Source organism: Zootoca vivipara, chromosome 3 (genome assembly GCF_965207765.1).
Source record: "Zootoca vivipara chromosome 3, rZooViv2.hap1.1, whole genome shotgun sequence".
NCBI lineage: Eukaryota > Metazoa > Chordata > Lepidosauria > Squamata > Lacertidae > Zootoca > Zootoca vivipara.
The window spans coordinates 117886421-117913434 of record NC_142586.1 but is presented as its reverse complement, the minus strand read 5'-3'; the positions used below and the strand labels follow the sequence as shown (position 1 = coordinate 117913434).

Below are 27014 nucleotides of genomic sequence, written 5' to 3'. Positions count from 1 at the left end.
TGTAGGGGGCCTTCTTGTCACACCTCCCTCAGTCATGGCACCCAGGGCGCACTGCTCCCCGCCCCCCTTGCGACACCACTGCACCCACAACCCCGGGGACCCATGGTTGTGGGGACAAGCTGGCACTCCTGGCCTCTCTCATCCTGTGGTTTCCAGCAACTGGTATTCAGAAGCACTGCTGCCTTCAACAGTGGGAAAGGGAATAATAATAATAATAATAATAATAATAATAATAATAATAATAAATTATTATTTCTACCCTGCCCATCTGGCTCAGTTTCCCAGCCACTCTGGGCAGCTTCCAACAAAAGATTAAAAATACAGAATGCTGACGTGTTCAGATCCTCAGTGTGAGAGCATCCTGTTGGACTAGATAACACACTGGCCTGATCCAGCAGGCTCCTCTGGATGTTGCGAGCTGGTGGGAAGGCAGTCTGGATGTTGCCCTGTGATCCCATTCAATCCTTGAGGTTCTTTACTCCAGGGGAGAGAGGAGGAGGTTGCAAGTTTCTTTGTAAGACCTTCTTCTTCTTTGGCGATCACTCATAGCCAACTAACATTGTCTTCCATGAACACGGTCTTAACAATGAGTCTGCAAGTGCCTGTGGAGGCCAATTCTGGATCCACACGTCCTTCCACAGAAGGGACATGGGTTTCCGGGCAGGAGTTGATCACAGTGTGGATTTGCCAAGCGTGCCTTCCTCTTAGCACGTTTCCTCCTTGTGTCCTGAGTTTGAGCGTCTTCAAAGCCCATGACACCATTGGTAAAGGCTGTTCTCCAACTGGAGCGCTCGTATAAAAAATAACATGTTTATACTACTTTTAAAAAAAGATTTGCCTTGAGAGAGAGTCTTTAAACCTCTTTTGTTGACCACCAGCATTACGCTTTCCATTTTTAAGTTCGGAATAGAGTAGTTGCTTTGGAAGACGATCATCAGGCATCTGCAGAACATGACCAGTCCAACAAACTTGATGTTGAAGAATCCTTGCTTCAACACTGGTGATCTTTGCTTCTTCAAATACACTGGCATTAGTTTGCCAAGTGATGTGTAAATTTTTTCGGAGACACCATTGATGGAATCTTTTGAGGAGTTGGAGATGGGGTTTATAAGTGGTCCACGTTTCACAAGCATACATTAAGCTTGGTAGCACAATAGCTTTGCAAACAAGCATTCTGGTTTCCCTGCGAATGTCCCGGTCCTCAAACACTCTGCACTTCAATTGGGAGAAAGCTGTACTCGCAGAGCTCAGGCGATGCTGGATTTTGGCATCAGTGCCGGCCCCTGTAGAAAGATAACTGCCCAGGTAGGAGAAGTGATCTTTGTAAGACTCAGCTGGCCACTTGTGTGTCCTCACCAGCACCCCAAAAGAAAGAGCCAGGTTGTAAGAGCTACAGGCTAAGGGATGGGCCTCTCCAAGTAGTCACCATGAAGTGTCACACTTATTAACAACAAAACAAAAGAGGTGCCAGTACTGGGTACCTATGAGTACCCCCTGGAAAAAAACACTCACTGATAATAATAATATTTATAACCCCAGCTTTTTCATAGAATCATAGAATCGTAGAGTTGGAAGAGACCACAAGGGCCATCCAGTCCAACCCCCTGCCAAGCAGGAAACACCATCAAAGCATTCTTGACATATGCCTGTCAAGCCTCTGCTTAAAGACCTCCAAAGAAGGAGACTCTACCACACTCCTTGGCAGCAAATTCCACTGCCAAACAGCTCTTACTGTCAGGAAGTTCTTTCTAATGTTTAGGTGGAATCTTCTTTCTTGTAGTTTGAATCCATGGTTCTGTGTCCGCTTCTCTGGAGCAGCAGAAAACAACCTTTCACCCTCCTCTATATGACATTCTTTCATATATTTGAACATGGCTATCATATCACCCCTTAACCTTCTCTTCTCCAGGCTAAACATACCCAGCTCCCTAAGCCGTTCCTCATAAGGCATCATTTCCAGGCCTTTGACCATTTTGGTTGCCCTCCTCTGGACACGTTCCAGCTTGTCAGTATCCTTCTTGAACTGTGGTGCCCAGAACTGGACACAGTGCTCCAGGTGAGGTCTGACCAGAGCAGAATACAGTGGTACTATTACTATTACTATTAATTTCCCTTCATCAAAGACACAAAGTGGCTGACATCTAAAACAGAAACAGCTAAAGACATACCTGTTGATCATTTTTCAAAAAATTAAACAAACACACATTTTATGACAGAATGCAGATCATTACAATGAAAACAGAGGAGAGACCCCCACAAGCCTCCAGCTCTCTGGAGCCAAGGGATGTCCCCATGCCCATTTTATGGGAAGAGTCTATTGGAACCTATGACAGAAGCAGGCCTGGGGTCCCTGGTGCGCATTCTGTCACCAATGGTTACTGGGTCCCTCATTCCATTCTTCTCCCTGGGATTGACATTCCGGGCAGGAGAATGGGTCAGTGTTTTAGTCACTCCATGAAGAAAAAGGACCTGGAAGAATATCAGGTGAGCAGTGGGACAGACAATCCCCAGCCCCTCCTGTTGGTCATCGTCACTTGCCCCAGACAGATATCTTGTGTCGTCCGTGAAGCAAAAGAACACTCCTGCATTGTTATATTTGATCTGCTGTCATACATGGCTCCCTTCCTCTCCAGTTTATCCTCATAACGACCCTGTGAGGACAAGAGAGACAGCGACTGGCCCCATGAGCTTCCTGGTTGAATGGGGACTTGCACCCTGGTCTCCCAGGTCTCTAACCGCTAGGCCACACTGCTTATGCCAGCCACGATCCTGGCCAACAGCAAGGAATCGCACCCTAGGTCTGGCTGAAGGGAAACCACACTGACCTGGGATGAAGATGGCTGAAACAGGCAGGAGAGGTCCTGTCTGTAAGTGTGGGTCACATCCAGGCCTTTGAGCAACCTTCCCCAAGCTGGTGCCCTCGAGGCATTCCGGACCCACCACTCCCATCAGTGTGGCATAGAGGGTAGAGACTGTGATCGGATGGGAGTGTCTGGTGGTCCATAAATGTCCGGAAGGTACTGGTTTGGGGGCAGCTGACTGCCGCCCCCATGGCAACAGCAACATGAATGTTTCCTTGCCTTCCTTGACACCTTGCAGAAGATGTGTGACTTTTCCCTCGCTCTTAAATAGAGTCCCTTCAAGTCCCTCCAAGCAAAATCTACAGATCTCAGAAGTATTGTGGATGCTTTAGTTGAGATTCCTGCATTGCAGGGGGTTGGACTAGATGATCCTTTAGGGATCCTTCCGACTCCACAGTTCCATGATTCTATTTTAACTCCCCTGAAAAATGTATGGGAGTATTGATCTCATGAAAGCCCCTAAATTAGTCTCACATTTGTTGGGGGAGGGGGAATGAGGCAGTTTCCACCAATTAATCACCTTAGCTGATTAGTCAGCTGCCTTAATTGGTTAATTCATTGCCTGCATGTAATTAAGCACGCAGGCTGTGAAAACTTCAATGTAGGCTCCCTTCTGAGATATTCAAGGAAGTGTGGAAGTGTGAATTGATGTATTGTCCAATAAACCAAAGCTATCACTCAGGGTTGGAAAGAAAGCACTGTTTAGTATTTCCTTGTTCAATCTTTAACACCAAAAACAGAACAAAACACCAGGACATAGCAGCTTTAAAAATATTAAAAGCAATTCCAAAATCCACAGCAGGGTAATGCAGTTGTTGTCATTTTGATTGATCCTAACCCAGGCCCATGACTCAACTCTGGAGTTTTAAACATTGCATTTTATCTCAGCTCTGCAACCATTGGGAATTATTATTATTTTTACACTAGATATTCATGATTCTTGAATGAAGGAAGTTTGTGGCATTTGAGACTTTAGAGAAAAGGCGAGGAAGAAGGTGACATGGTAGAACTTCATAAAATTAGGCATGGCATGGAGGGAGTGGATAGCTAAAAAAATCTCCCATAACACCATAGCTGCCAAGTTATCCCTTATTTTAAGGGATTTTCCCTTATGCTGAATAGGCTTCCTCGCGAGAAAAGGGAAAACTTGGCAGCTATGCCATAACACTTGGAACTTCTATACACTCAATGAAGCTGAATGTTGGTAGATTCAGGACAGATGCAGCCGGACCTTGGATCCCAAACGCCTTGGTGCTTGGATGTTTTGGCTCCCAAATGCTGCAAACCTGGAAGTGAGTGTTCCAGTTTGTGGACATTCTTTGAAACCCAAAAGTCCGACGGGGCTTCCGCAGCTTCCGATTGGTCGTAGGAGCTTCCTACAGCCAATCAGAAGCCACGCTTTGGTTTCCAAACGTTTTGGAAGTTGATTCTGGAACGGATTCTGTTTGACTTCCGAGGTACGACTGTAAAAGGAAGGACTTATTCATGGCATGCAGAGTTAAACTATGGAACTGGCTGCCACTGGAGGCTGTGATGGCCGCCAACCTAGATGGTAATACTACTACTACTACTGAAGGGAGAGCTTTGCCAATTGTGTTATTGTGCTAAATCTGATCATATAGTTTGCATTGTATAATTCTGATTGTATGGCTTAGCCCCCCATATCCCTAAAATGCTTCTTAAAAGGCTTTCCTTTTTGCCTCTGCGTCTGTGCACCAAAGTGGGCCAAAGTGTAATACAGAATGCCCTGCTAAGCTATCAAGGCCGCATGACTGTCTTGTCTGATGCTAGCAGTCTGACGCAAAGCGCAGGCAAGATAGATAGGAATTCAAGCCCCCACTCAAGGCTGAGTGAGGATGCTACCGGCGTAGCATGAGTCAGCATGTGTTTATGCACAGGACCGGACACGGATCTTCCTTATATGTACTTGTGACCCCCTTTGTGTTTATGAGAAGGACAGGATACGGATTTTCCTAATATGGATTTGTAACCCATGACCCCCTTGCGTGCGCACATTTACAGAGGAAGGGGAAAGGAGCCCAAGAAGTGTATAAGAAGCTTTGCAAATTTGTGTTTCAGAACTCTTGTCGTGGAGCTGATCACCAAGAGTCTCTTAAATATAAGAATTAAATTCTTTCTTTGGATTCAACCCTCGGTGTCATTATTGGCTGTCTCTGACCCTGCCTGGGCGCAACTTAAAGGACCCTTAGAAGCTAATAGGGCTACATTTTAATATCAGCCACCCTGGGCAGCTCCCAACAGAATATTAAAAACATGACAAACCATCAAACATTAAAAACTGCCCTATACAGAGCTGCCTTCAGATGTCTTCTAAAAGTTATGTAGTTCTTGATCTCTTTGACATCTGGCGGGAGGGCGTTCCACAGGGCAGGCGCCACCACCGAGAAGGCCCTCTGCCTGGTTCCCTGTAGCTTTGCTACTCAGTGAGGGAACCTCCAGAAGGCCCTTGGAGCTGGACCTCATTGTCCGGGCTGAGCGATGGGGGTGGAGATGACCACCAGCCAGGATGCCTAAGCTCTGCATCCCCAGTTGGAGGCAGCAATGGTTCGAAATCCCACCCACTTTGGCAGGTATCCCATCAGGTCCCATCATTGTTAAAACCGTGTTTATGGAAGAAGAGGAAGAGGAAGAGGAAGAGGAAGAGGAAGAGGAAGAGGAAGAGGAAGAAGAAGAAGAAGAAGAAGAAGAAGAAGAAGAAGAAGAAGAAGAAGAAGAAGAAGAAGAAGAAGAAGAAGATTCTAAATACCTGTAGCTGGAAATCACAGAAAGGGAGGGTGCTCTTATGCTGGAATCCTGCTTTTGGGTTTCCTATTGAGGGATGTGGCTGGCCATTGTGAGAACAGGATTCTCTTGTTACCTTCTTATGTTCTTGCAATGTGTGTTTTATTACATGAGCTGGGTGCCCCCATCAGATCCAATATATGGTTCATGTTGTTGCATTATCTCTCCTGCAGGTGCTGACATTTCTTACCAAGGGGGAGATCCTACGGTAGGTCCATCTCTAATCTGGCTCCTAGCTGCTCTCCGGTCCGGCTATTTACGTACAGGCATCTTGAGACCCCGTCCACCCCTTATGTTTAAACAGCGATGACTTTCCCTGAAGAATTGTGGTTTGTTAAGGGTGCTGAGAGTTGTTAGGGGAGCCACAATTTCCTTTTAAAAAAAATATTAGTTATGGACCATAGCATAATTTTTAAAAGTGGTACCTTGGTTCTCAAACTTAATCCATTCCGGAAGTCTATTCCGAAACCAAAGCGTTCCAAAACCAAGGTGCGCTTTCCCATAGAAAGTAATGCTAAATGGATGGGGTCGCGAAGAGTCGGACACGACTAAACGACTAAGCAACAGCAACAATTTTTATTTGGTTTTACAAATTAATGTTTACATTCCAAATCACAAATAAAAACAGATACATAAGATTCTCTTGAATCTTTTGACTTCCCTCCACCGCTCCATGGCTTCCGTACTTGTCCTTTTTTATTGCATATTTTAAGTCGCTCCAATTATTTGATTGTCCATTATATTCAAAGTCCTTGTTACATTACAAGCGTTATTTGAGTCCTCCTAAAAAGTTCAATTGTTTGCAGTGGTTGCCCAATTATAATATGAATTCCCCCCATTCTTTATTAAAATTTTGATCTTCCTGATTTCTGATTTTCCCGGTCATTTTCACCACCTCTGCATAGTCCATCAACTTGGTCTGCCATTCCACTCTGGTACGGACCTTGTCATCTCTGGGCTAAAAGCATCCTGGCAACAGTCTTTTCTGCTCCTTTGGTATTTCTGCGGCTACAATTCCTAATAAAGACACTTCTGGTTTTTAAACAAATGTTATTTTAAACATTTTTTTTTTCAAATCATTATATATCATTTCCAGAATTCTTTTATTATCTTACAGTTCCACCACATATGATAGAAGGTGCCTTCTTTCTCTTTGCATTGTAGCAGAGCCATAATTCCCAGAGTTCCCTGTGAAGGGGGACTGCTTGTTCTCCTGTGAGGAAAGGCTACAACATTGGGGACTTTTTACGCTTAGAAAAAAAGATGAGCGAGATGTGACATGAAATTATGCATGGCGCAGAATGAGTGTGCAAAGAAAAGTTTCCCCCCTCTCTCATAATGCCAGAACTCGGGAACATCCAATGAAGCTGGATGTTGGAAAATTCAGGAGAGATCAAAGAAAGCCCTTCTTCACACACAGTGCGGAGAGAGACTATGGAACTCCCTGCCACAGGAGGCAGTGATGGCCACCAACTTGGATGGCTTTTTAAAAAACGATTAGGCAGATTCACGGAGGAGAGGGTTGTCAGTGGCTGCTGAGCACTGAGGGAAAAATACTTCTTGAGGGTTCAAGTACGGAGGCTCTCATCAGATCCGTGACCAGTCAGACTTCAACAACAACAATAACAATAATAATAATAATAATAATAATTTTATTATTTATACCCCACCCATCTGGCTGTGTTTCCCCAGCTACTCTGGGTGGCTGCATTCAGTAACACATTAAAGGACATATTCCAAAGAGTCTAGCACACAAATTATGCAGCAGATATACCTCACCTTAGCTGTTCATCCTTTAACCCAATTACCTTCTGGTCCCTCTGCACTTCACCATCTCTTCATCTAACCACGGTCCTTGAAACGCAACTTTACTCAACCTATTTTCACAGTACCTCTCAGGCTCCTCCTTGTACCTCATCTGGGGTTGTTTTCCACTTTAACATTCATGCGTTAGGTTCTTCCTGAACTGGTCCTTAACAGTTTTATGCTTAGGCTGCACTTTTGTGCATAAGATGAGCACAGCACAGAAATTCTACATCAGTGCAATGGATCTGCTCTAACTTAACTCTTGGAGCCATGATGCTTCTGAATCCCAGTTGCTGGAAGCTACAGAAGGGGAGAAGACTCCCACGCTCATCTTCTGCTTGTGGGCTTCCCAGAGGCCTCTGGTTGGACCACTGTGAGAACAGAAGAGAAGGTTAAGGGGTGATATGATAGCCATGTTCAAATATATAAAAGGATGTCATATAGAGGAGGGTGAAAGGTTGTTTTCTGCTGCTCCAGAGAAGCGGACGCGGAACAATGGATTCAAACTACAAGAAAGAAGATTCCACCTCAACATTAGGAAGAACTTCCTGACAGTAAGAGCTGTTCGGCAGTGGAATTTGCTACCAAGGAGTGTGGTGGAGTCTCCTCCTTTGGAGGTCTTTAAGCAGAGGCTTGACAGGCATATGTCAAGAATGCTTTGATGGTGTTTCCTGCTTGGCAGGGGGTTGGACTGGATGGCCCTTGTGGTCTCTTCCAACTCTACGATTCTATGATTCTAGGATGCTGGATTAGATGGGCCACTGGCCTAATCCAACAGGGTCTTCTTAAGCTATTATGGTCCAGTGGTCCCTTGGTTCTCAAACTTAATCCGTTCCGGAAGTCTGTTCCAAAACCAAAGCGTTCCAAAACCAAGGCACGCTTTCCCATAGAAAGTAATGCAAAATGGATTAATCCATTTCATTTAAAAAACAACCCCTAAAACAGGAATTTGACGTGAATTTTACTATCTAACAAGACCATTGATCCATAAAGTGAAATCAATAAACAATGTACTGCAGTCAATCAATCAATCCGTCAGTCGCTGAAGTGGGTTCCACACAGTCACAAAAACAAAACGAAAAGAGCCGCAAAAACAAAAATGCAAAGTAAATAGCAAAAACAGACACTCAAAACAGAAGTGTGGCACTCAAATCGGAATAAAAAAATTCCTTCAGTAGCACCTTAAAGACCAACTAAGTTTATATTTTGGTATGAGCTTTCGTGTGCATGCACACTTCTTCAGATACGTATCTGAAGAAGTGTGCATGCACACGAAAGCTCATACCAAAATATAAACTTAGTTGGTCTTTAAGGTGCTACTGAAGGAATTTTTTTATTTTGCTTCGACTCAGACCAACACGGCTACCTACCTGTAACTCAAATCGGAAGCGTAACACTCAAAATGGAGCACGTTCAGCTTCTGAAAAAAGTTCGCAAACCAGAACACTTACTTGCGGGTTTGCAGTGTTTGGGTTCCAAGTTGTTTGAGTACCAAGGCGTTTGAGAACCAAGGTACCACTTTATTTCCTTAAGGAGCCTTGATAGTGCAAGGCCAGCCCAGCCCAGCCAACCGCCTGCCCTTTTCCTTCGCTTTCAGAATCTATGATGCTTTCTGCAGTGACTGCCCTCAAGGAAAGGATTATAGACAGGAGAAACTCACCTCTGATCAGGTGTCCACCTGGCCCCAGCTGAAGGTAAGCCTATCAGCCAGATGAGAGTATGACCTGCCCTCTGGGGTGACCTGCTCAGACTTCATGGGTGGGAGATCTCTGGAAGAGCATCTCTTTGCAAAAAGGCATGGAAATGTCGAACACAGGAGGGGAGCTGGTCAAGGTGTTGGTGCAAAAAAGAGAGAAAAAGAATAAAAAGGAGACTTCCTGGATGCCAAGATCCATGTCTGGGGCAAGTACTCTTCGGCGAGAGAACCCCAGCAGAGATTGAAAATAAGAAAATGTGCAGCAAAGTAAAGCATGTAAATATAGGTTGTTGGACCTTAAACATTCCTCAGTTGTCCTGCTGACAATTTTATTTCCCAGAAGGTGGAAGAAGCAACGATGATTCTCTATTCAGACCAGGTCTTTCCATGGTTTTAAGTTTGGTTGTTTAGTCATTTAGTCGTGTCTGACTCTTTGTGACCCCATGGACCAGAGCACGCCAGGCACTCCTGTCTTGCACTGCCTCCCGCAGTTTGGTCAAACTCATGTTCGTAGCTTCGAGAACACTGTCCAACCATCTCGTCCTCTGTCGTCCCCTTCTCCTTGTGCCCTCCATCTTTCCCAACATCAGGGTCTTTTCCAGGGAGTCTTCTCTTCTCATGAGGTGGCCAAAGTATTGGAGCCTCAGCTTCACGATCTGATGTCAGGAATCTGACATCAGGAATCACAAGACAGAGAAACCAGTAGGAGAACACTTCAATCTCCCAGGATGTTCTATACAAGATCTCAAAGTAGCTGTCTTATTACAAAAGAATTTCAGAAATAGACTGGAAAGAGAAGTTGCTGAATTGCAACTTATTGTTGTTGTTGTTTAGTCATTTAGTCGTGTCCGACTCTTCGTGACCCCATGGACCATAGCACGCCAGGCACTCCTGTCTTGCACTGCCTCCCGCTTTTTAAGATGCTGTCTAGGTTTGTCATTGCTTTTCTCCCAAGAAGCAGGCGTCTTTTAATTTCGTGACTGCTGTCACCATCTGCAGTGATCAAGGAGCCCAAGAAAGTAAAATCTCTCACTGCCTCCATTTCTTCCCCTTCTATTTGCCAGGAGGTGATGGGACCAGTGGCCATGATCTTGGTTTTTTTGATGTTGAGCTTCAGACCATATTTTGCGCTCTCCTCTTTCACCCTCATTAAAAGGTTCTTTAATTCCTTCTTGCTTTCTGCCATCAAGGTTGTGTCATCTGCATATCTGAGGTTGTTGATATTTCTTCCGGCAATCTTAATTCCGGCTTGGGATTCATCTAGTCCAGCCTTTCGCATGATGAATTCTGCATATAAGTTAAATAAGCAGGGAGACAATATACAACCTTGTCGTACTCCTTTCCCAATTTTGAACCACTCAGTTGTTCCATATCCAGTTCCAGTTCAACTTATTACAACTTAGTGCAACTTATTACCAAACTTAAAACCATGGAGCGACCTGGTCTGAATAAGGACATTGGATTCTTATCTCATTATACATGATAAAGCTTTCTTCAGCCATCTCACCCCTTGCTTTTTCCTGTAAGACCAATTGCAGTTGTTAACAGTCATCAACAGGTTTACCACTCCTATCAGCCAATCACCCATTCCCTCCACCCTTCTGAGCAATACCCCCACCCCCACCCTCTGACTATACATAAGGGTCTGGTGAATTCTGTATTGGTGTATCAGAAGAAGTGTGCATGCACACGAAAGCTCATACCAATGACAAACTTAGTTGGCGGTGGCGCTGTGGGTTAAACCACTGAGCCTAGGGCTTGCCGATCAGAAGGTCGGCGGTTCGAATCCCTGCGAAAGGCTGAGCTCCCGTTGCTAGGTCCCTGCTCCTGCCAACCTAGCAATTCGAAAGCACATCAAAGTGCAAGTAGATAAATAGGGACCGCTACAGTGGGAAGGTAAACGGCGTTTCCATGTGCTGCTCTGGTTTTCCAGAAGCGGCTTTGTCATGCTGGCCACATGACCTGGAAGCTGTATGCCGGCTCCCTCGGCCAATAATGCGAGATGAGCGCGCAACTCCAGAGTCGGTCACGACTGGACCTAACGGTCAGGGGTCCCTTTACCTTTACCTTAAGGTGCTACTGGAAGGATTTTTTTTATATTGCCTCTCAGCCTTCCCTTCTCCAGACTAGACATGCCAAACGCCCTCAACTGTTCTGCAAAAGGCTTATGCAAATCTTTGCACTGGTTCCAAAGTCTTCTTTCCACTTGCTGCCTCCCAACCCAAGCGCTCGTGTGCAAACCCCAACTTCCTTCAAAAATCCAACACTTTTAATTAACGTGAAGCTCCCAGCCATCCTGGGATGGGTGACTGCACAAATAAGAAGGAGCCAGTGCTTTCTTCTTAATGAACTCTCACTTCATTACTTTCTCCTCGGTGCACAGAGCAGCCCCGTAAGGCACTTTGGCGATGGGGCAGGTCTGCTATGCAAACCTTTCCATTCACTTGCCCATCCTCTGAGGTGGGACCTGGATTTGCCTGCTCTGCCACAAACTGAGCTCCTCGTGGATTCTCTGTATGTTGCAATGCACGCCTCGGACGTTTAAGCATATCAAAATAAGTTTGAGTTTGACCAAGCTGCGGGAGGCAGTGGAAGACAGGAGTGCCTGGCGTGCTCTGGTCCATGGGGTCACGAAGAGTCGGACACGACTAAATGACTAAACAACAACAACAACAACTGTCCCAGGCAGGGCCAGATTTAGGTTTGATGAGGCCCTAAGAAACTGAAGGTAACGGGGCCCTTTAAATGTCCAGCTGCCCTTTGTCAACAAACAAATTGTCGCTGTTTTTTTGTGTTGAATATATGCTATATGTTAATTTATGGACCTAATAGGTATCTAAAGCCATTTGCACATAACAAAATGTGTATTTTTTGAAAGTATTTGTTGAACTGAAATACAGTGGTGCCTCGCTAGACGAATTTAATTCGTTCCACGGGTCTTTTCTTATAACGAAAAATTCGTCTAGCGAATCCCATAGGAATGAATTTTTTTTAATTTTTTTTTGCCCATAGGAACGCATTAATTGAATTTCAATGCATTCCTATGGGAAACCGCAATTTGAGAGATGAATTTTTCATAAAACGAATTCGTCTAGCGAGGCAACCCCCGCTAGAAAAAACCTTTCATTAAGCGGAAATTTCGTTAAGCAGGGCATTCGTTAAGCGAGGCACCACTGTACAATTAAGAAGTATATTAATAGTGAAATACAATTAAGCTCTAACTGTATGTAGGTTTAATAATTATTAAGCTCTAACTGTATGTAGGTTTTTAATTATATTTGTTTTTTATCTTATATTTTGGAAATGTACATCCAGGTTTATTTCTTTTAATTTTTTTTGGGGGGGGGGCCAAGAGAGTGGGGCCCTAAGCTAGAGCTTGTTTAGCTTATACGTAAATCCGGCACTGGCCCCAGTCCAGTCTCGGTCACATGGGGTTCTAGTCCAGACAGGGCAGCCTAGCCAAGAGATTTGGTTCAACATGGCAAGCCAGGCAAGGAAAGCAAAGTCTCCAACTTTTCAGACAGGGGTCTCTCCTACCCATCAGAAACTCTTCTGCATCAGGAAACGCAGGTGAACCTCCCTTAGGATGCAAAACTCTCACTCCCCCCCCCCAAATATATTTGCATTTAAGGCAACATCTCTCCTCCTCCACGAGTGGAGACTTTGTGGGTGGGACACGCTCCGCGCTGCCGCACCAAGCCTCTGGCTGGCCAATAGGGCCGGCCGGGGGGTGGGCTTTGCGGACGTTTAAATAGCCACGGCGAGGGACCCAGTGGGTTAAACCACGGAGTCTAGGGCTTGCTGATCAGAAGGTCGGCGGTTCGAATCCCTGCGACGGAGTGAGCTCCCGTTGCTCGGTCCCAGCTCCTGCCCACCTAGCAGTTCAAAAGCACATCAAAGTGCAAGTAGATAAATAGGGTAGGTAAACGGCGTTTCCGTGCGCTGCTCTGGTTCGCCAGAAGCAGCTTTGTCATGCTGGCCACATGACCCGGAAGCTGTCTGCGGACAAACGCCGGCTCCCTCGGCCTATAGAGCGAGATGAGCGCCGCAACCCCAGAGTCAGACACGACTGGACCTGATGGTCAGGGGCCCCTTTACCTTTACCTTTACCTTTACCTTTACTTTAAATAGCTGCGGCAGCAGGGGAATCCTCCTTCTCCTTCGGCATTCCGACGGATCTCCCGCCCACCCTCCCTTTAGGTCTTCCATTTGTGCGTGTGCTATGGGCTTCGGTTGGTCGCCTTTGGTTGCCCAAGGGGCCTGGTAGGAGTTTTTTTTATCCATTTGGCTAATTGGCACCGGCCTCTTGGTTTTTTCGCCTACCTCGTAGCAATTTGTCACAACTTTCTTTCGGTATTTGGTGGTTAGGCATTGGAATATGGAGTTGTCTGGTGTGTTTGAGGACTGGTTGTGGCCATCATCCAACCCTCCTCTTATAGGGGTATCCCCTTAAGGGATCCGGCGGTCGTGGATCCCGTCCGATGCCCTGCTGAGGCTAGGGCCATGGCACGACCTCCCAAGGGTGAGCTTTCAGTTGTATTTGCATCAACAGACTCCTCCCTCGGGGTGTTAACCTGATATGACCCCCCGCAGAGCGGGGTGGGGTCATGCTTGCTAGGGTGTCCAATGCCTCACTTGCTCTAACCAATAAAGTTGTGGCCTTATTTTACCCATTAACTCAGATCCATGTGTCACTGTGTCTTCATTTCTCGCGGGGGGCGGGTCCTCGAACCGCAAGACCCTCTCCTGCAAGACAATAGCTGAGATGGCCACTCAGGCAGCGAGTGCTAATTGCGTCTCCTGATCCACAACTCAGGCCTGTTTCATCAGAGCCCATGCAAGTCATGTTTAAAGATTCAGGCACTGCGGGGTTTAATTAAAACCCAGGAAATAAATATATTTAGCCACACTGTCAATTTGGATTACAGCGGGCATGTTTACATTTTTTTGCACATTTAATTAATGCTATTTGCATAGGAGGATGCAGGAGGAGGCACTCGGCATTTATTGAAGCGCACTCCTCGCAAATGAGAAATGCTATCCCGCTCCTCTGAAAATATCACAGGGCTGTGGTGCAAGGGACAATTTAAAGCCCCCCCCCTCCCCAATGCACACACAAACACGCACACAGCACTCCAGAAACACCATTGCTATGTCTCGGTGGTGCTTAAGAACCAAGAATATTAGAACAAAAGAGGATTAGACAGATTCATAGAGCAGTGGGCTATCAATGGCTCCTAGCCAGGATGGCTCTGCCCTGCCCCCAATTGCTGGAAACCTCAGGAGGTGAGAGTTGCTCTTGTGTTTGGGTCCTGGTTGTGGGTTTCCCATTAAGGCATCTGTCTGGCCACTGTGAGAACAGGATACTGGACTAGCTGGGCCACAGAATTGGAGAGTAGGAAGGGACCCCGAGGGTCATCTAGTCCCACCCCCTGCACTGCAGGAATCTCAGCTGAAGCATCCCTGACAGATGGCCACCCAACCTCTGCTTAAAAACATTCCAAGGAAGGAGAGTCCACCCCCTCCAGAGGGAGTCCGTTCCACTCTTGAACAGCTCTTACCATCATAAAGTTATTCCTGATGTTATTTGGGATCACTTTTATTGTAACTTGAAGCCATTGTTTTGGGCAGGAGAAAACAAGCTTGTTTCCTCTTCCATGGGGCAGCCCTTGAGATATTTGAAGATGGCTCTCCTATCTCTGCTCACTGGAAGGACAGATCGTGAAGCTGAGGCTCCAATACTTTGGCCACCTCATGAGAAGAGGAGAATCCTTGGAAAAGACCCTGATGTTGGGAAAGATGGAGGGCACTAGGAGAAGGGGGCGACAGAGGACGAGATGGTTGGACAGTGTTCTCGAAGCTACGAACATGAGTTTGACCAAACTGCGGGAGGCAGTGCAAGACAGGAGTGCCTGGCGTGCTCTGGTCCATGGGGTCACGAAGAGTCGGACACGACTAAACGACTAAACAACAACTCATATCTCCTCTCAGTCTCCTCTTTCCCAGGCTAAACATCCCCAGCTCCTCATAAGGCTTGGTTTCTAGACCCCTGATCATCCGAGTTGCCCTCCACTGCACACCTTGTCAATATCCTTCTTAAATTGTGGTGCCCAGAACTGAACTGAATTGATGCAACCCAGAATTGCATTGGCTTTTTTAGCTGCTGCATCACACTGTTGACCCACAAACTTGACATGAGTCAGCAGTGTGATGCAGCAGCTAAAAAAAGCCAATGCAATTCTGGGCTGCATCAATAGGAGTATAGCATCTAGATCAAGGGAAGTAATAGTACCACTGTATTCTGCTCTGGTCAGACCTCACCTGGAGCACTGTGTCCAGTTCTGGGCATCGCAGTTCAAGAAGGATACTGACAAGCTGGAACATGTCCAGAGAAGGGCAACCAAAATGGTCAAAGGCCTGGAAACGATGCCTTATGAGGAACGGCTTAGGGAGCTGGGTATGTTTAGCCTGGAGAAGAGAAGGTTAAGGGGGGATATGATAGCCATGTTCAAATATATCAAAGGATGTCATATAGAGGAGGGTGAAAGGTTGTTTTCTGCTGCTCCAGAGAAGCGGACACGGAGCAATGGATTCAAACTACAAGAAAGAAGATTCCACCTAAACATTAGGAAGAACTTCCTGACAGTAAGAGCTGTTCGCCAGTGGAATTTGCTACCAAGGAGTGTGGTGGAGTCTCCTTCTTTGGAGGTCTTTAAGCAGAGGCTTGACAGGCATATGTCAAGAATGCTTTGATGGTGTTTCCTGCTTGGCAGGGGGCTGGACTGGATGGCCCTTGTGGTCTCTTCCAACTTGAGGATTCTATGATTCTATGAACACAGGACTCTAGGTGGGATCTGACCAAGGCAGAACAGAGTGGTAGTTTTACGTTGCTTTGTGGGGACTGCTGTACTGTTGATGCGGTCTAGATGCTGCCTCTGACAGCACAGAAGTGTGGGTCCATCTGAGGTCATCATGGGGGTGTGAGACATTCGCTAAGCATCTGTAGCACCTGAAAACATTGCTGGCAGAAATAGTACCTTAATTTGGAGGCAGGGCAGAGGGAAGAGAGAGGGCTGCAATTGTTCTGCCTTTGCAGAGAGAGGAATGTCACCTTGTATTTGCAAAGAAACCAACACCAGAGAGAGTTTGCTTTTGTTGCACAGTTCAGAAGCCTTTAAGCTCGCTGCTTTCCAACCCAGTGCTTGCTGCTGAATTTCTAAATAAGGATCACTGGGATGTTTTGGGCCACCGCTAAGAGACGTGGCTGTCAGGGAGAGAAATGATGGCACGCAGAGATGCTGAACATGGCCGGGATGATTAATTCCCTCTCCTCGAGGGCTGCCTCGCAAAGAGCTCCGTGCGAGATCCGGCAAGCGATGTTCGACATGGTGCCATTTGGCAACGGGCAGCCTTTTCGGGATCCCTGCGCTGCATTATCGGAAGAGTGCCGCTGCGTTCGCTCAGATGCACAGATAATTCCAGGGAGCTCTTGAGGAGCTGACAAATTTAACTGTGCCTCTTACCACTGCCTTTGCCTTGCGGCCTCTGAAGGTTTCTGGGAGCACAGAGGGAGAGATAAGGACATAAGAGCCTGCTGGATCAGGTCCATGGCAGATCTAGCCCAGCATCCTGTTACATAAGAAGTTGAGAAGAGCTTGCAGGATCAGGCCCATGGACGCCCTCAGTGGAGGACTCTTCTTCCTTGGATGTTTTAAAGAAGAGGTTGGCCCTCTCAGCTCTACAATTCTATGATTCTACGTACGATATGACACCTCTACAATGATCTCAGATGGATCCACATTCCTGTGCAATGGGAGGAAGCATTGGATCACTGACAGATGAATAAACTAAATTGAATACTATTTACTTGTTGCTGTTTAGTCGTTTAGTCATGTCCGACTCTTCGTGACCCCATGGACCAGAGCACACCAGGCACTCCTGTCTTGCACTGCCTCCCGCAGTTTGGTCAAACTCATCTTCGTAGCTTCGAGAACACTGTCCAACCATCTTGTCCTCCGTCGTCCCCTTCTCCTAGTGCCCTCCATCTTTCCCAACATCAGGGTCTTTCCCAGGGAGTCTTCTCTTCTCATGAGGTGGCCAAAGTATTGGAGCCTCAGCTTCACGATCTGTCCTTCCAGTGAGCACTCAGGACTGATTTCCTTCAGAATGGATAGGTTTGATCTTCTTGCAGTCCATGGGACTCTCAAGAGTCTCCTCCAGCACCAGAATTCAAAAGCATCAATTCTTCGGCGATCACCCTTCTTTATGGTCCAGCTCTCACTTCCATACATCACTACTGGGAAAACCAAAGCTTTAACTATACGGACCTTTGTAGGCAAGGTGATGTCTCTGCTTTTTAAGATGCAGTCTAGGTTTGTCATTGCTTTTCTCCCAAGAAGCAGGCGTCTTTTAATTTCATGACTGCTGTCACCATCTGCAGTGGTCAAGGAGCCCAGGAAAGTAAAATCTCTCACTGCCTCCATTTCTTCCCCTTCTATTTGCCAGGAGGTGATGGGACCAGGGGCCATGATCTTGGTTTTTTTGATGTTGAGCTTCAGACCATAAATGTAATAAATAAATAAATTCTGCCCCTTCCCCCTGCAGTTTTGTCTGTGGTGCATCCACACAACATGAAAGTTTAAAGTCAGAATTTCCTCCTCTCCTAAACTTCATTGTTAGCTTATTAATAAAAGTCAGGAAGTTATTTAGATGACTCCTTCCTCCTCCTCCAAAGGCTTCAGCCGGCTGACACCCCATACGCAGATCGAGGATTTAAATTTATACCTGCCCTGTAGCAAACGCACCCTCTAATTTTCAGGGCAGATGCTGTTTGGCCCATTACCTTGCCAGGATCCGGCAGTGAAAAAAGCAGGCTCATTAAGATGCGCCTGTTTCCCTCTCTGAAAACATTGCAAAGCGTGTTCCTTGCTTTTGTACTGAAGCCTCCCTCCCTCCCTAATTAGGCTGCGTTGCAGAATCTGGCTATTTTCAGTGTCGCCTTTTGACATTCACATGTCAACAAACACAAATAGATGGCTGGTTTTGGGCTTCTTGGTTTTTTGTTTTGTTTTAATAAATAGAATCATAGAATGGCAGACTCGGAAGGGACCCTAAATGTTCATCTAGTCTAACCTCCTGCATTGCATTAATCTCATCTAAAGAATATCCAATGGATAGTAGTAGCAGTAATTTATTATTTATTATTCATACCCCACCCATCTGGCTGGGTTTCCCCAGCCACTCTGGGTGACTTCCAACAAAAGATTAAAAATACATTAAAAAATCAATCATTAAAAACTTCCCTAAACAGGGCTGCCTTCAGATGTCTTCTAAATATCAGATGGTTGTTTATTTCCTTGACATTTGGTGGAAGGTTGTTCCATGGGACAGGCGCCACCACCAAGAAGGCCCTCTGCCTGGTTCCCTGTAACTTTGCTTCTCGCCATGAGGGAACTGCCAGAAGGCCCTCGGCGCTGGACCTCAGTGTCTGGGCTGAATGATGGGGGTGGAGACGCTCCTTCAGGTATACTGGGCCGAGGCCATTTAGGGCTTTAAAGGTCAACACCAACACTTTCAATTGTGCTTGGAAATGTACTGGGAGCCAGTGTAGATCTCTCAGGACCCGTGTTCTGTGGTCCCAGCGGCCGCTCCCAGTCACCACTCTTGCTGCCGCATTCTGGATTAGTTGTAGTTTCCGGGTCGCCTTCAAAGGTAGCCCCAGGTAGAGCGCATTGCAGTAGTCCAAGCGGGAGATAACAAGAGCATGCACAACTCTGGCAAGACAGTCAGCCAACCTCTGTTTAACGACCTCCTATGATGGAGAGTCCACCTTCTGAGGACGTCCGTTCCACTGTCAAACAGCTCTTGCCCTCAGAAGCTTCTTCCTGACATTTAGTTGGAACCTCCTTTCTTGTCCTTTGAATCCATTGGCATAGCTGCCAAGCCTCCCGTATTCCCCGGGAAATCCCCGTTTTTCCAACTGTTCCTAGCTGAAAAAACGGATTTTTTTTGTTTTTCCCGGTTTATTCTGGCACGACGGCCATTTTGGAACTGGGCAGAGCATGCTCAGAAGCGACTTTTGATGCTGCTCTGCCCAGTTCCAAAATGGCTGCAGTGCGACTTCTGTCCATTGGTTTGGCTCCTGTTCTCTGGAGCAGCAGAAGTCCAGCTTGCTCCATCTTTTGAAGATGGTTCTCGTCCTTTCTCAGTCTTCTTTTCTTCAGGCTAAACATACCCAGCTCCTTCAACCGTTCCTCATCAGGCTCGGCTTCCAGACCCTGGATCAGCCTGGTGCCCCTCCTCTGCATTTCTTCCAGGGTCAAGTGTGCTTCCTGGTCCAATGCAGTGCACACAGGGCAGATAGCAAATTGTCTTTTGCCAAAGATTACAGCTACAGTCGCTTCTACAGCTCTGGATAACTAAGAGCACCGATTTAGCGGCTGGGCAGCTATTTCCAGGTGCACACTCTGCGAAGCAGTTGCAGCAACCGGGAGCCCCCTCCCTTTCCACCTGTTGATGTGGAGGAAATGCCCACCGATGAACCTAGAGGACCCCACCCCTTAACTGTAGCTCTTGCAACCTGGCTCATTCTTTTGAGGACGCTCAATGGCCAGCTAAGGTACAGAGAAACTTCTTGGACCAGTTCAGCAAATAAAATCCTCTGCAGTATTAGATTCGAGGCTTCCCTGTATACAGGACTGCAAAAATTGGAAAGGAACCCAGGGCATCATCCATACTGACCCCCCCCAAGCCCACAAAATGTTCTGAGCATCTCATTGCCCCCATCCCTTTGGACTGTTATGGTCTAACAATTTTGCATTTGCTGAATTATTGTATCTCCACTGAACCCCCCCCCCCCAAGTGTGGTTTTCCAAAACTTCACTTAAAACCTGATCCTTTTAAAAATAAAGTAGGAACAGGCCATTCCTCACCTCCAAATTATTTTATTCAGCAGCTCCCTGGAGAACCCCTCTTGTCTGTCCCCTCACTACCCACCCCCCAGAACACAAACTCTCCCTATTTCAAGGTCCCTTCTGTAGCCTTTTCAGCCCACCTCCCTGCCTCTGTACTTAAATGAAGAATTTCCCCCGCAGGCAAAAAGCCGTTTCCTCGGAATACCTAATGCAGAACTTTGCATTGATCAAATGGGCAGAGAGAGAGAGGGGGGGGGAGAGCGCTTCCGCGACATCTTTTTGGGATGCAGCCTGTGCTCTGGCAAAGAGCTTCCTCTCTTTTTCTCATCAGGAGTTGTATCTGAACCATCGCCAGTCTCTCTACCAGGGAGAGGATTTCCATCTCAATTGCAAGTCACTTAGCAACACTGGGCTGGAGGTTTAAAAACTGTTGAAAGTCAGCCGGTTTTTTTTTTTTAATCTTGTTTTTAAAAAGCTCCTTACAGACTCCGGGTTCGGGGTGTTGCAGAGATCTGTTAAGAAAAGCAAAACGGTTGTGGAAAGTCCTACGATTCTCATGTTTGTTAGAGGGCAGGAATGGAAATCAGGCAAGCGAATGAAAGCGTCACTATCATTTTTTAAGTGTGCAAAACTTAGGCAAGTTATTTTTTTATTGTGTAACATTTTATTTATTCATTTGCTGCATTTACATCCCACCTGCTTTTTCATCCTATATAATAAAGTCCCTGTGTCTCTGCGTCCAGTCCCTGTGTCTGCGCTACTGCACACGTGTCCCATGGACACAGGGATTGGACGCAGAGACTGGATGCACACACACGCGCGAGCTTTCCCCACCCCCACCCCTCTGCCTACCGTTTGCCTGCTGTCGCCAACCGCTGCTCCCGACCGGACAAGCGCCTCACTGCGCGAGGAGGAGGCTGCTTCCTTTTCCTCCCCCCCCAACGCTCCCCCCCGGCGACCAGCAGCAAGCAGCCATCGCACGCACTCTCCCCCCCACCCCTCTGCCTACCGTTTCCTTCGCGGTCCTCAGGAGAATCGCGGCCGCTGCCCAGCTGCGCTCAGCAGAGCGCCCACTGCTAAAGGGAGGGAAGGCCGCGGCCCCGCCGCTCCTCTCACATACTGCTATGTTCTAGCGCCCGTTTATTTAACGGGCTGAATGACACTAGTAATAATAATACTAATACTAATAATTTTATTATTTATACCCCACCCATCTTGGCTGGGTTGCCCCAGCCACTTTGTGCAGCTTCCAACACAGTACAAGTTGGCATGCATAAGTTATCCGCCCCTTGTTTAAATTGCACAACAACCCTGCAAGCAGGGCCGTCTTGAGCATATCTGGTGCCCTGGCACCGTGGTGCGAAGATCCCGCCAGCGGGGCCCCCCGCCCATTTTTGAAGCGTGGCTGCCGCAGGCGCAGCAGCGCGGCAGCTGTCTGGCGGCCCGCCGCCCTGGCGCATTGCGCCACCCAGCCTTGCCTTAGGGCCGGTCCTGCGTGCGAGGTAGGTTGGACTGAGAGGCAGGGCCCTGGCCCAAGGTCACACCCAGTGAGCTTCATGGCTGAGTGGGAACTAGGAGCCTGGACTCTCCTGGGTTCTAGTCTGACACTAGCCAATAGGTCACACTATCTTGACTGTAAAACCCTGATTCATGGTAAAGACAAAACAAAACAATTTAAAAAGTATTTAAAATGTTCAAAAACAGTTAAAACCACTGATAAACTAAAAACAGATGAAAACACAAACCAGTGTTCTAGATACCTGGAAAAATGTTCCCAGCAGACACCAACAAGAGCTCAGTGAAGTTGCCTGCCTGATATCAATAGGCAGGGAGTTCCAAAGGGCAGGATCCGCCACACCCAAAGATCAATTTTTTTAAAATGCAGACCCGGTTTTGTGTGGCACCTGTAACAGTGCCCGTTCCACGGACTGAAACGATCAAGTGGGCATATAAGGGGTAAATAGCATAAATAATGTTATTTGCTTCACATTCCCCTGCTATTGAAATTAATTACATAATTAACTATGGAACTCGCTGCCGCAGGAAGCAGGGATGGACGCCGACTTGGATGGCTGTAAAAGAGGATTAGATGAATTCATGGAGGAGGAGACAGCTATCGATGGCTCCTAGCCGGGAGGGCTTTGTTCTGCCTCTGCGGTCAAGAGGCAGCTGTGCTTCTGAATCCCAATTGGTGGAAACCACAGGAGGGTTCAAATCTTGCTTGAAGGTTTCTCACAGGCAACTGTTTGGCAAATGTACAGGATGCTGGGCTATCATTTGGCCCGATCCAGCAGGCTCTTCTTCCATTCTAATGTTCTTAATGCAGGAGCGGGGCCTTTTATGCGGTGGCCCTCAGTTTAATTTTTAGAGAGGCGCTGCCTCCGTTGCATTTCACCACCTGCTCAAGACCTTCTCAGCTGAGACCTTTCTCAGCTTGCATCTATATTGGAGTAAGTTTTAAGACGTTTCATGGATGTCCTGATTGTTTTATCACTTTTTGCTCGCTGCCCTGGGCTCCTCTGGGAAGGAGGGTGGGATATAAATCTAAGAAAGAAAGAATTCCATGACACCCCAGCCTCCAAGTGGAGAGAGAACATGCCTAGTTTGGTTTGCTTGGCATGAAGATCAGCAGAGACTGTGGTGTGTTTTTTTTAGGTTTTATTTGCAGCCTGAGCATAGGATGGACGGGCTCGCAGAAGTAACATCCCAACAGATCTTGCTTCTGCATCTGTCACAGAGCAAGCCCTGCTACCAGCTCAGCTCACACCCCACCTCCTACCTGCAGAAGAAAGACCCTCCCACTAACCTTTGTGGGAATGTTGTGGATAGCAGGAGAGGATATATTGATTAAATATTAGAATCATAGAATCGTAGAGTTGGAAGAGACCACAAAGGCCATCCAGTCCAACCCCCTGCCAAGCAGGAAACACCATCAAAGCATCCTTGACATATGCCTGTCAAGCCTCTGCTTAAAGACCTCCAAAGAAGGAGACTCCACCACACTCCTTGGTAGCAAATTCCACTGCCGAACAGCTCTTACTGTCAGGAAGTTCTTCCTAATGTTTAGGTGGAATCTTCTTTCTTGTAGTTTGAATCCATTGCTCCATGTCCGCTTCTCTGGAGCAGCAGAAAACAACCGTTCTCCCTCCTCTATATGACATCCCTTTATATATTTGAACATGGCGATCATATCACCCCTTAACCTTCTCTTCTCCAGGCTAAACATACCCAGCTCCCTAAGCCATTCCTCATAAGGCATCGTTTCCAGGCCTTTGACCATTTTGGTTGCCCTCCTCTGGACACGTTCCAGCTTGTCAGCATCCTTCTTGAACTGTGGTGCCCAGAACTGGACACAGTACTCCAGGTGAGGTCTGACCAGAGCAGAATACAGTGGTACTATTACTTCCCTAGATCTAGATGCTATACTCCTATTGATGCAGCCCAGAATTGCATTGGCTTTTTTAGCTGCTGCATCACACTGCTGACTCATGTCAAGTTTGTGGTCTACCAAGACTCCTAGATCCTTTTCATATGTACTGCTCTCAAGCCAGGTGTCACCCATCCTGTATTTGTGCCTTACATTTTTTTTTGCCCAAGTGTAGTACTTTACATTATTATCCTTCCTCACTCATTCTAGTGAGTCCAGTCTGGCTTGTCCAGATTGGGTTTGTTCCTGGTAAATTCCCCTTTAATCCCTCTTAAAAAGAATAAAGACACAACAGACTTCTTTTAAAAGTAGTAAGAAGTTTAATCACATTCAGTTCACAGTAAGTTCCCCGAAGGCAAACTTTAGCTTGTAGTTACAGAAGAGAGTGTGGGTTTATCCCATGTGGGGCTTGAGCCCATGTGCTGCTGGCTGAGAGCCAGCAGACAGCAAAAGTATCAGTATCAGAAGAGAAGATGGCTGCATGGCCAGCCCTTTTATGGGGTCTGCCAGCGTCACGCCCATCTACCTGTTCACACGCAGAGGGAGGATGCTCCAGACCAGGTGTCACAGGAAGTCCTCCTGGCTGGAGCAACATTCCCCTGTGTGTCCACTCTAGGAAACAGGAAATGTTGTACTTGACTGCTACAGTGATGTTACATCCCACAACCTGGAACAGGCATAGGCAAACCCGGCCCTCCAGATGTTTTGGAACTATAATTCCCATCATCCCTGACCACTGGTCCTGCTAGCTAGGGACCATGGGAGTTGTAGTCCCAAAACATCTGGAGGGCCGAGTTTGTCTATGTCTGACCTGGAGGATCCCACCCCTTAGTTGTAGCTCTTGCAACCTGGTTCCTTCCTTTGGGATGCCGATGAGGACACCTGAGTGGCCAGCTAAGGTTCTTGCGAAGAAACTCGCCTGAACGGTTCAGCAGCCTCCTCCCTTAGGTTCTAACCCTCACTGGGTGCAGGACTCACAGAATTGGAAGGGATCTCAGGGCATCGTCCAGACTGACACCCCCCACCCCCCTCTCTTCCAGGAGCTTCTTCTTGTGCCCTACCCTGCTTCAACCCTTCAGCGAAAACGGGGAGGGAAATGTGCATGGTTGTGACACAACCAGGGAAGGTCTCCTCCATTCTCCGCCTCTCCGCTTGGATGCTTTCTGCAGATCCGTCTGTGCCGAAGCTATTGAAGCTCTCAGGGAGCATATTCTAGTTACTCCGCTGGATGGGGGTGAAATGTGCTTTTGCTAGAACTGCATGAGGCTGTTTTTCAGCATTTTGGGGTTGCGGCACTTTCCTTTAAAAAATAAATAAATCGTAAAGGTTACTTTGCTTTGAACTTCATCCCATTTTGCTTGATTTCCTGCTGAGGTGGGGAAATGCGTTGGCTATGAAGTGAGATGCTCCTCTTGGGGAGAAAATTCCCTCCCTCCCCAGAGTTGTCTAAACTAGCCTTTAAAAGGTCAGGCTCTGTGGTCTGGCATGTAACAGGCAGAATAATAATAATAATAATAATAATAATAATAATAATAATAATAATAATAATACCCTCCTGCTTTTCATAGTGTTGGGGGGTGGGGTGGGGACCTGTACAAAAGAGAAAAGTGGTTTTTCGTCTAAAGAGAAGAACGAAAAAAAGGAGACTGCTGGATTGGGCCAATGCCCATCTAGTCCAGCATCCTGTTCTCACAGTGGCTGGGAAACCAGCAAGCAGGATCCGAGCACAAGAGCATCTCTCCTCTCCTGCTGTTTCCAGGAACTGTTATATTCAGGAACATCGCTGCCTCGGACCCAAGGAGGCAGAGCAGAGCCACCTTGGCTAGGAGCCATACATAGCCCTCTCCTCCTCCATGAATTTGTCTAAGATAGTGTTATGTACTGAGCTGAATCATAGAACAATAGGATCCAGAATCAGCAGTCTGATTGGTCCGCAGGAGCCACCCAATCCAACTCCAGGTGGAATAATAATAATAATAATAATAATAATAATAATTTATTATTTATACCCCGCCCATCTGGCCGGGTTCCCCCAGCCACTCTGGGCGGCTTCCAACAAAACAGAAATTCTAAAATACAGAGATCCATCAAACATTAAAATACAGAAATCCATCAAACATTAAAAGCTTCCCTAAACAGTGAATCCGCAACCTGATTGGCCTGCAGGAGCAGCCAATCAGGCGGCTGGCAGAAGTGAATCCACAACCTGATTGGCCTGCAGGAGCAGCCAATCAGGCTGCTGGCAGAAGTCAATCCACAAACTGATTGGCCCACAGGTGTAGCCCTGAAGTAGCCAATCACGCAAGGCCCATTGTGTAAATAATGTATATAAGCAGATGGTTTTGGGGAAAGGGGATTCTTCTCCTCCTCTTCTTCTCCTTGATGACTATGAGCTGAATAAAGAGCATGAAATTCACTCTCGACTCCGAGTATATTTCAGATAGGTAGCTAGGCATCCATAAGGAACAGGCAGCAACCTTATCATAGAATTGTAGAGCTGGAAGGAACCCAGAAGGTCCTCTAGTCCAACCCTCTGCAATGCTGGAATCTCAGCTAAAGCATCCATGACAAGATGGCCATCCAACCTCTGCTTAAAAACCTCCAAGGAAGGAGAGTTCACAACCTTCCAAGGGAGACCATTTCTCTATTGCATCAAACAGTGAAGCCTCTGCTTCCCGGAGTGGGCGCTATCTAGTCCAGACAAGTCCTTGGCAGGCAGAAACACAGAGTTTGTGAAAATTAAGCAGTATCCCTGTGTTTGGGCTCCATTTTCCCCAGCACTAACCACTTTAGTCGGATATTAGAGGGACTGATTAGAGGCGGTGGGAGGATGGATGGCGGCTAACGGAGTGAGCTTGAATCCTGACAAGACAGAAGAAGTACTGTTTTTCGGGGACAGGGGCAGGATGGTGTGGAGGACTCCCTGGTTCTGAATGGGGTAACTGTGCCCCTGAAGGACCAGGTGCGCAGCCTGGGAGTCATTCTGGACTCACAGCTGTCCATGGAGGTGCAGGTCAATTCTGTGTCCAGGGCAGCTGTTTATCAGCTCCATCTCGTACGCAGGCTGAGACCCTACCTGCCCGCGGACTGTCTCGCCAGAGTGGTGCATGCTCTGGTTATCTCCCACTTGGACTACTGCCATGTGCTCTACATGGGGCTACCTTTGAAGGTGACTCGGAAACTACAACTAACCCAGAATGCGGCAGCTAGACTGGTGACTGGGAGCGGCCACCGAGACCACATAACATTGGTCCTGAAAGACCTGCATTGGCTCCCAGTACGTTTCCGAGCACAATTCAAGGTGTTGGTGCTGACCTTGAAAGCCCTCAATGGCCTCGGTCCAGTATACCTGAAGGAGCGTCTCCACGTTCAGCCTGGACACTAAGGTCCAGCGCCGAGGGCCTTTTGGCAGTTCCCTCATTGCAAGTAGTGAGGTTACAGGGAACCAGGCAGAGGGCCTTCTCAGTGGTGGCACCTGCCCTGTGGAACACCTCCCATCAGATGTCAAG

The 27014-nt window shown here is 47.1% G+C and overlaps 1 protein-coding gene across 1 annotated transcript in view; it reads left to right on the top strand.

The window, feature by feature from the left end:
* Window positions 1–2285: 2285 nt before the first annotated feature.
* Window positions 2286–27014, top strand: part of CIB4 (calcium and integrin binding family member 4) — a 31674-nt gene continuing 6945 nt past the window's right edge. The window contains exons 1-3 of the mRNA XM_088666987.1: window positions 2286–2484; window positions 5837–5871; window positions 9067–9163. Of these exons, the coding sequence (XP_088523113.1) occupies window positions 2293–2484; window positions 5837–5871; window positions 9067–9163 (324 nt within the window). The 5' untranslated portion in view covers window positions 2286–2292. The remainder of the gene's footprint in view (window positions 2485–5836; window positions 5872–9066; window positions 9164–27014) is intronic.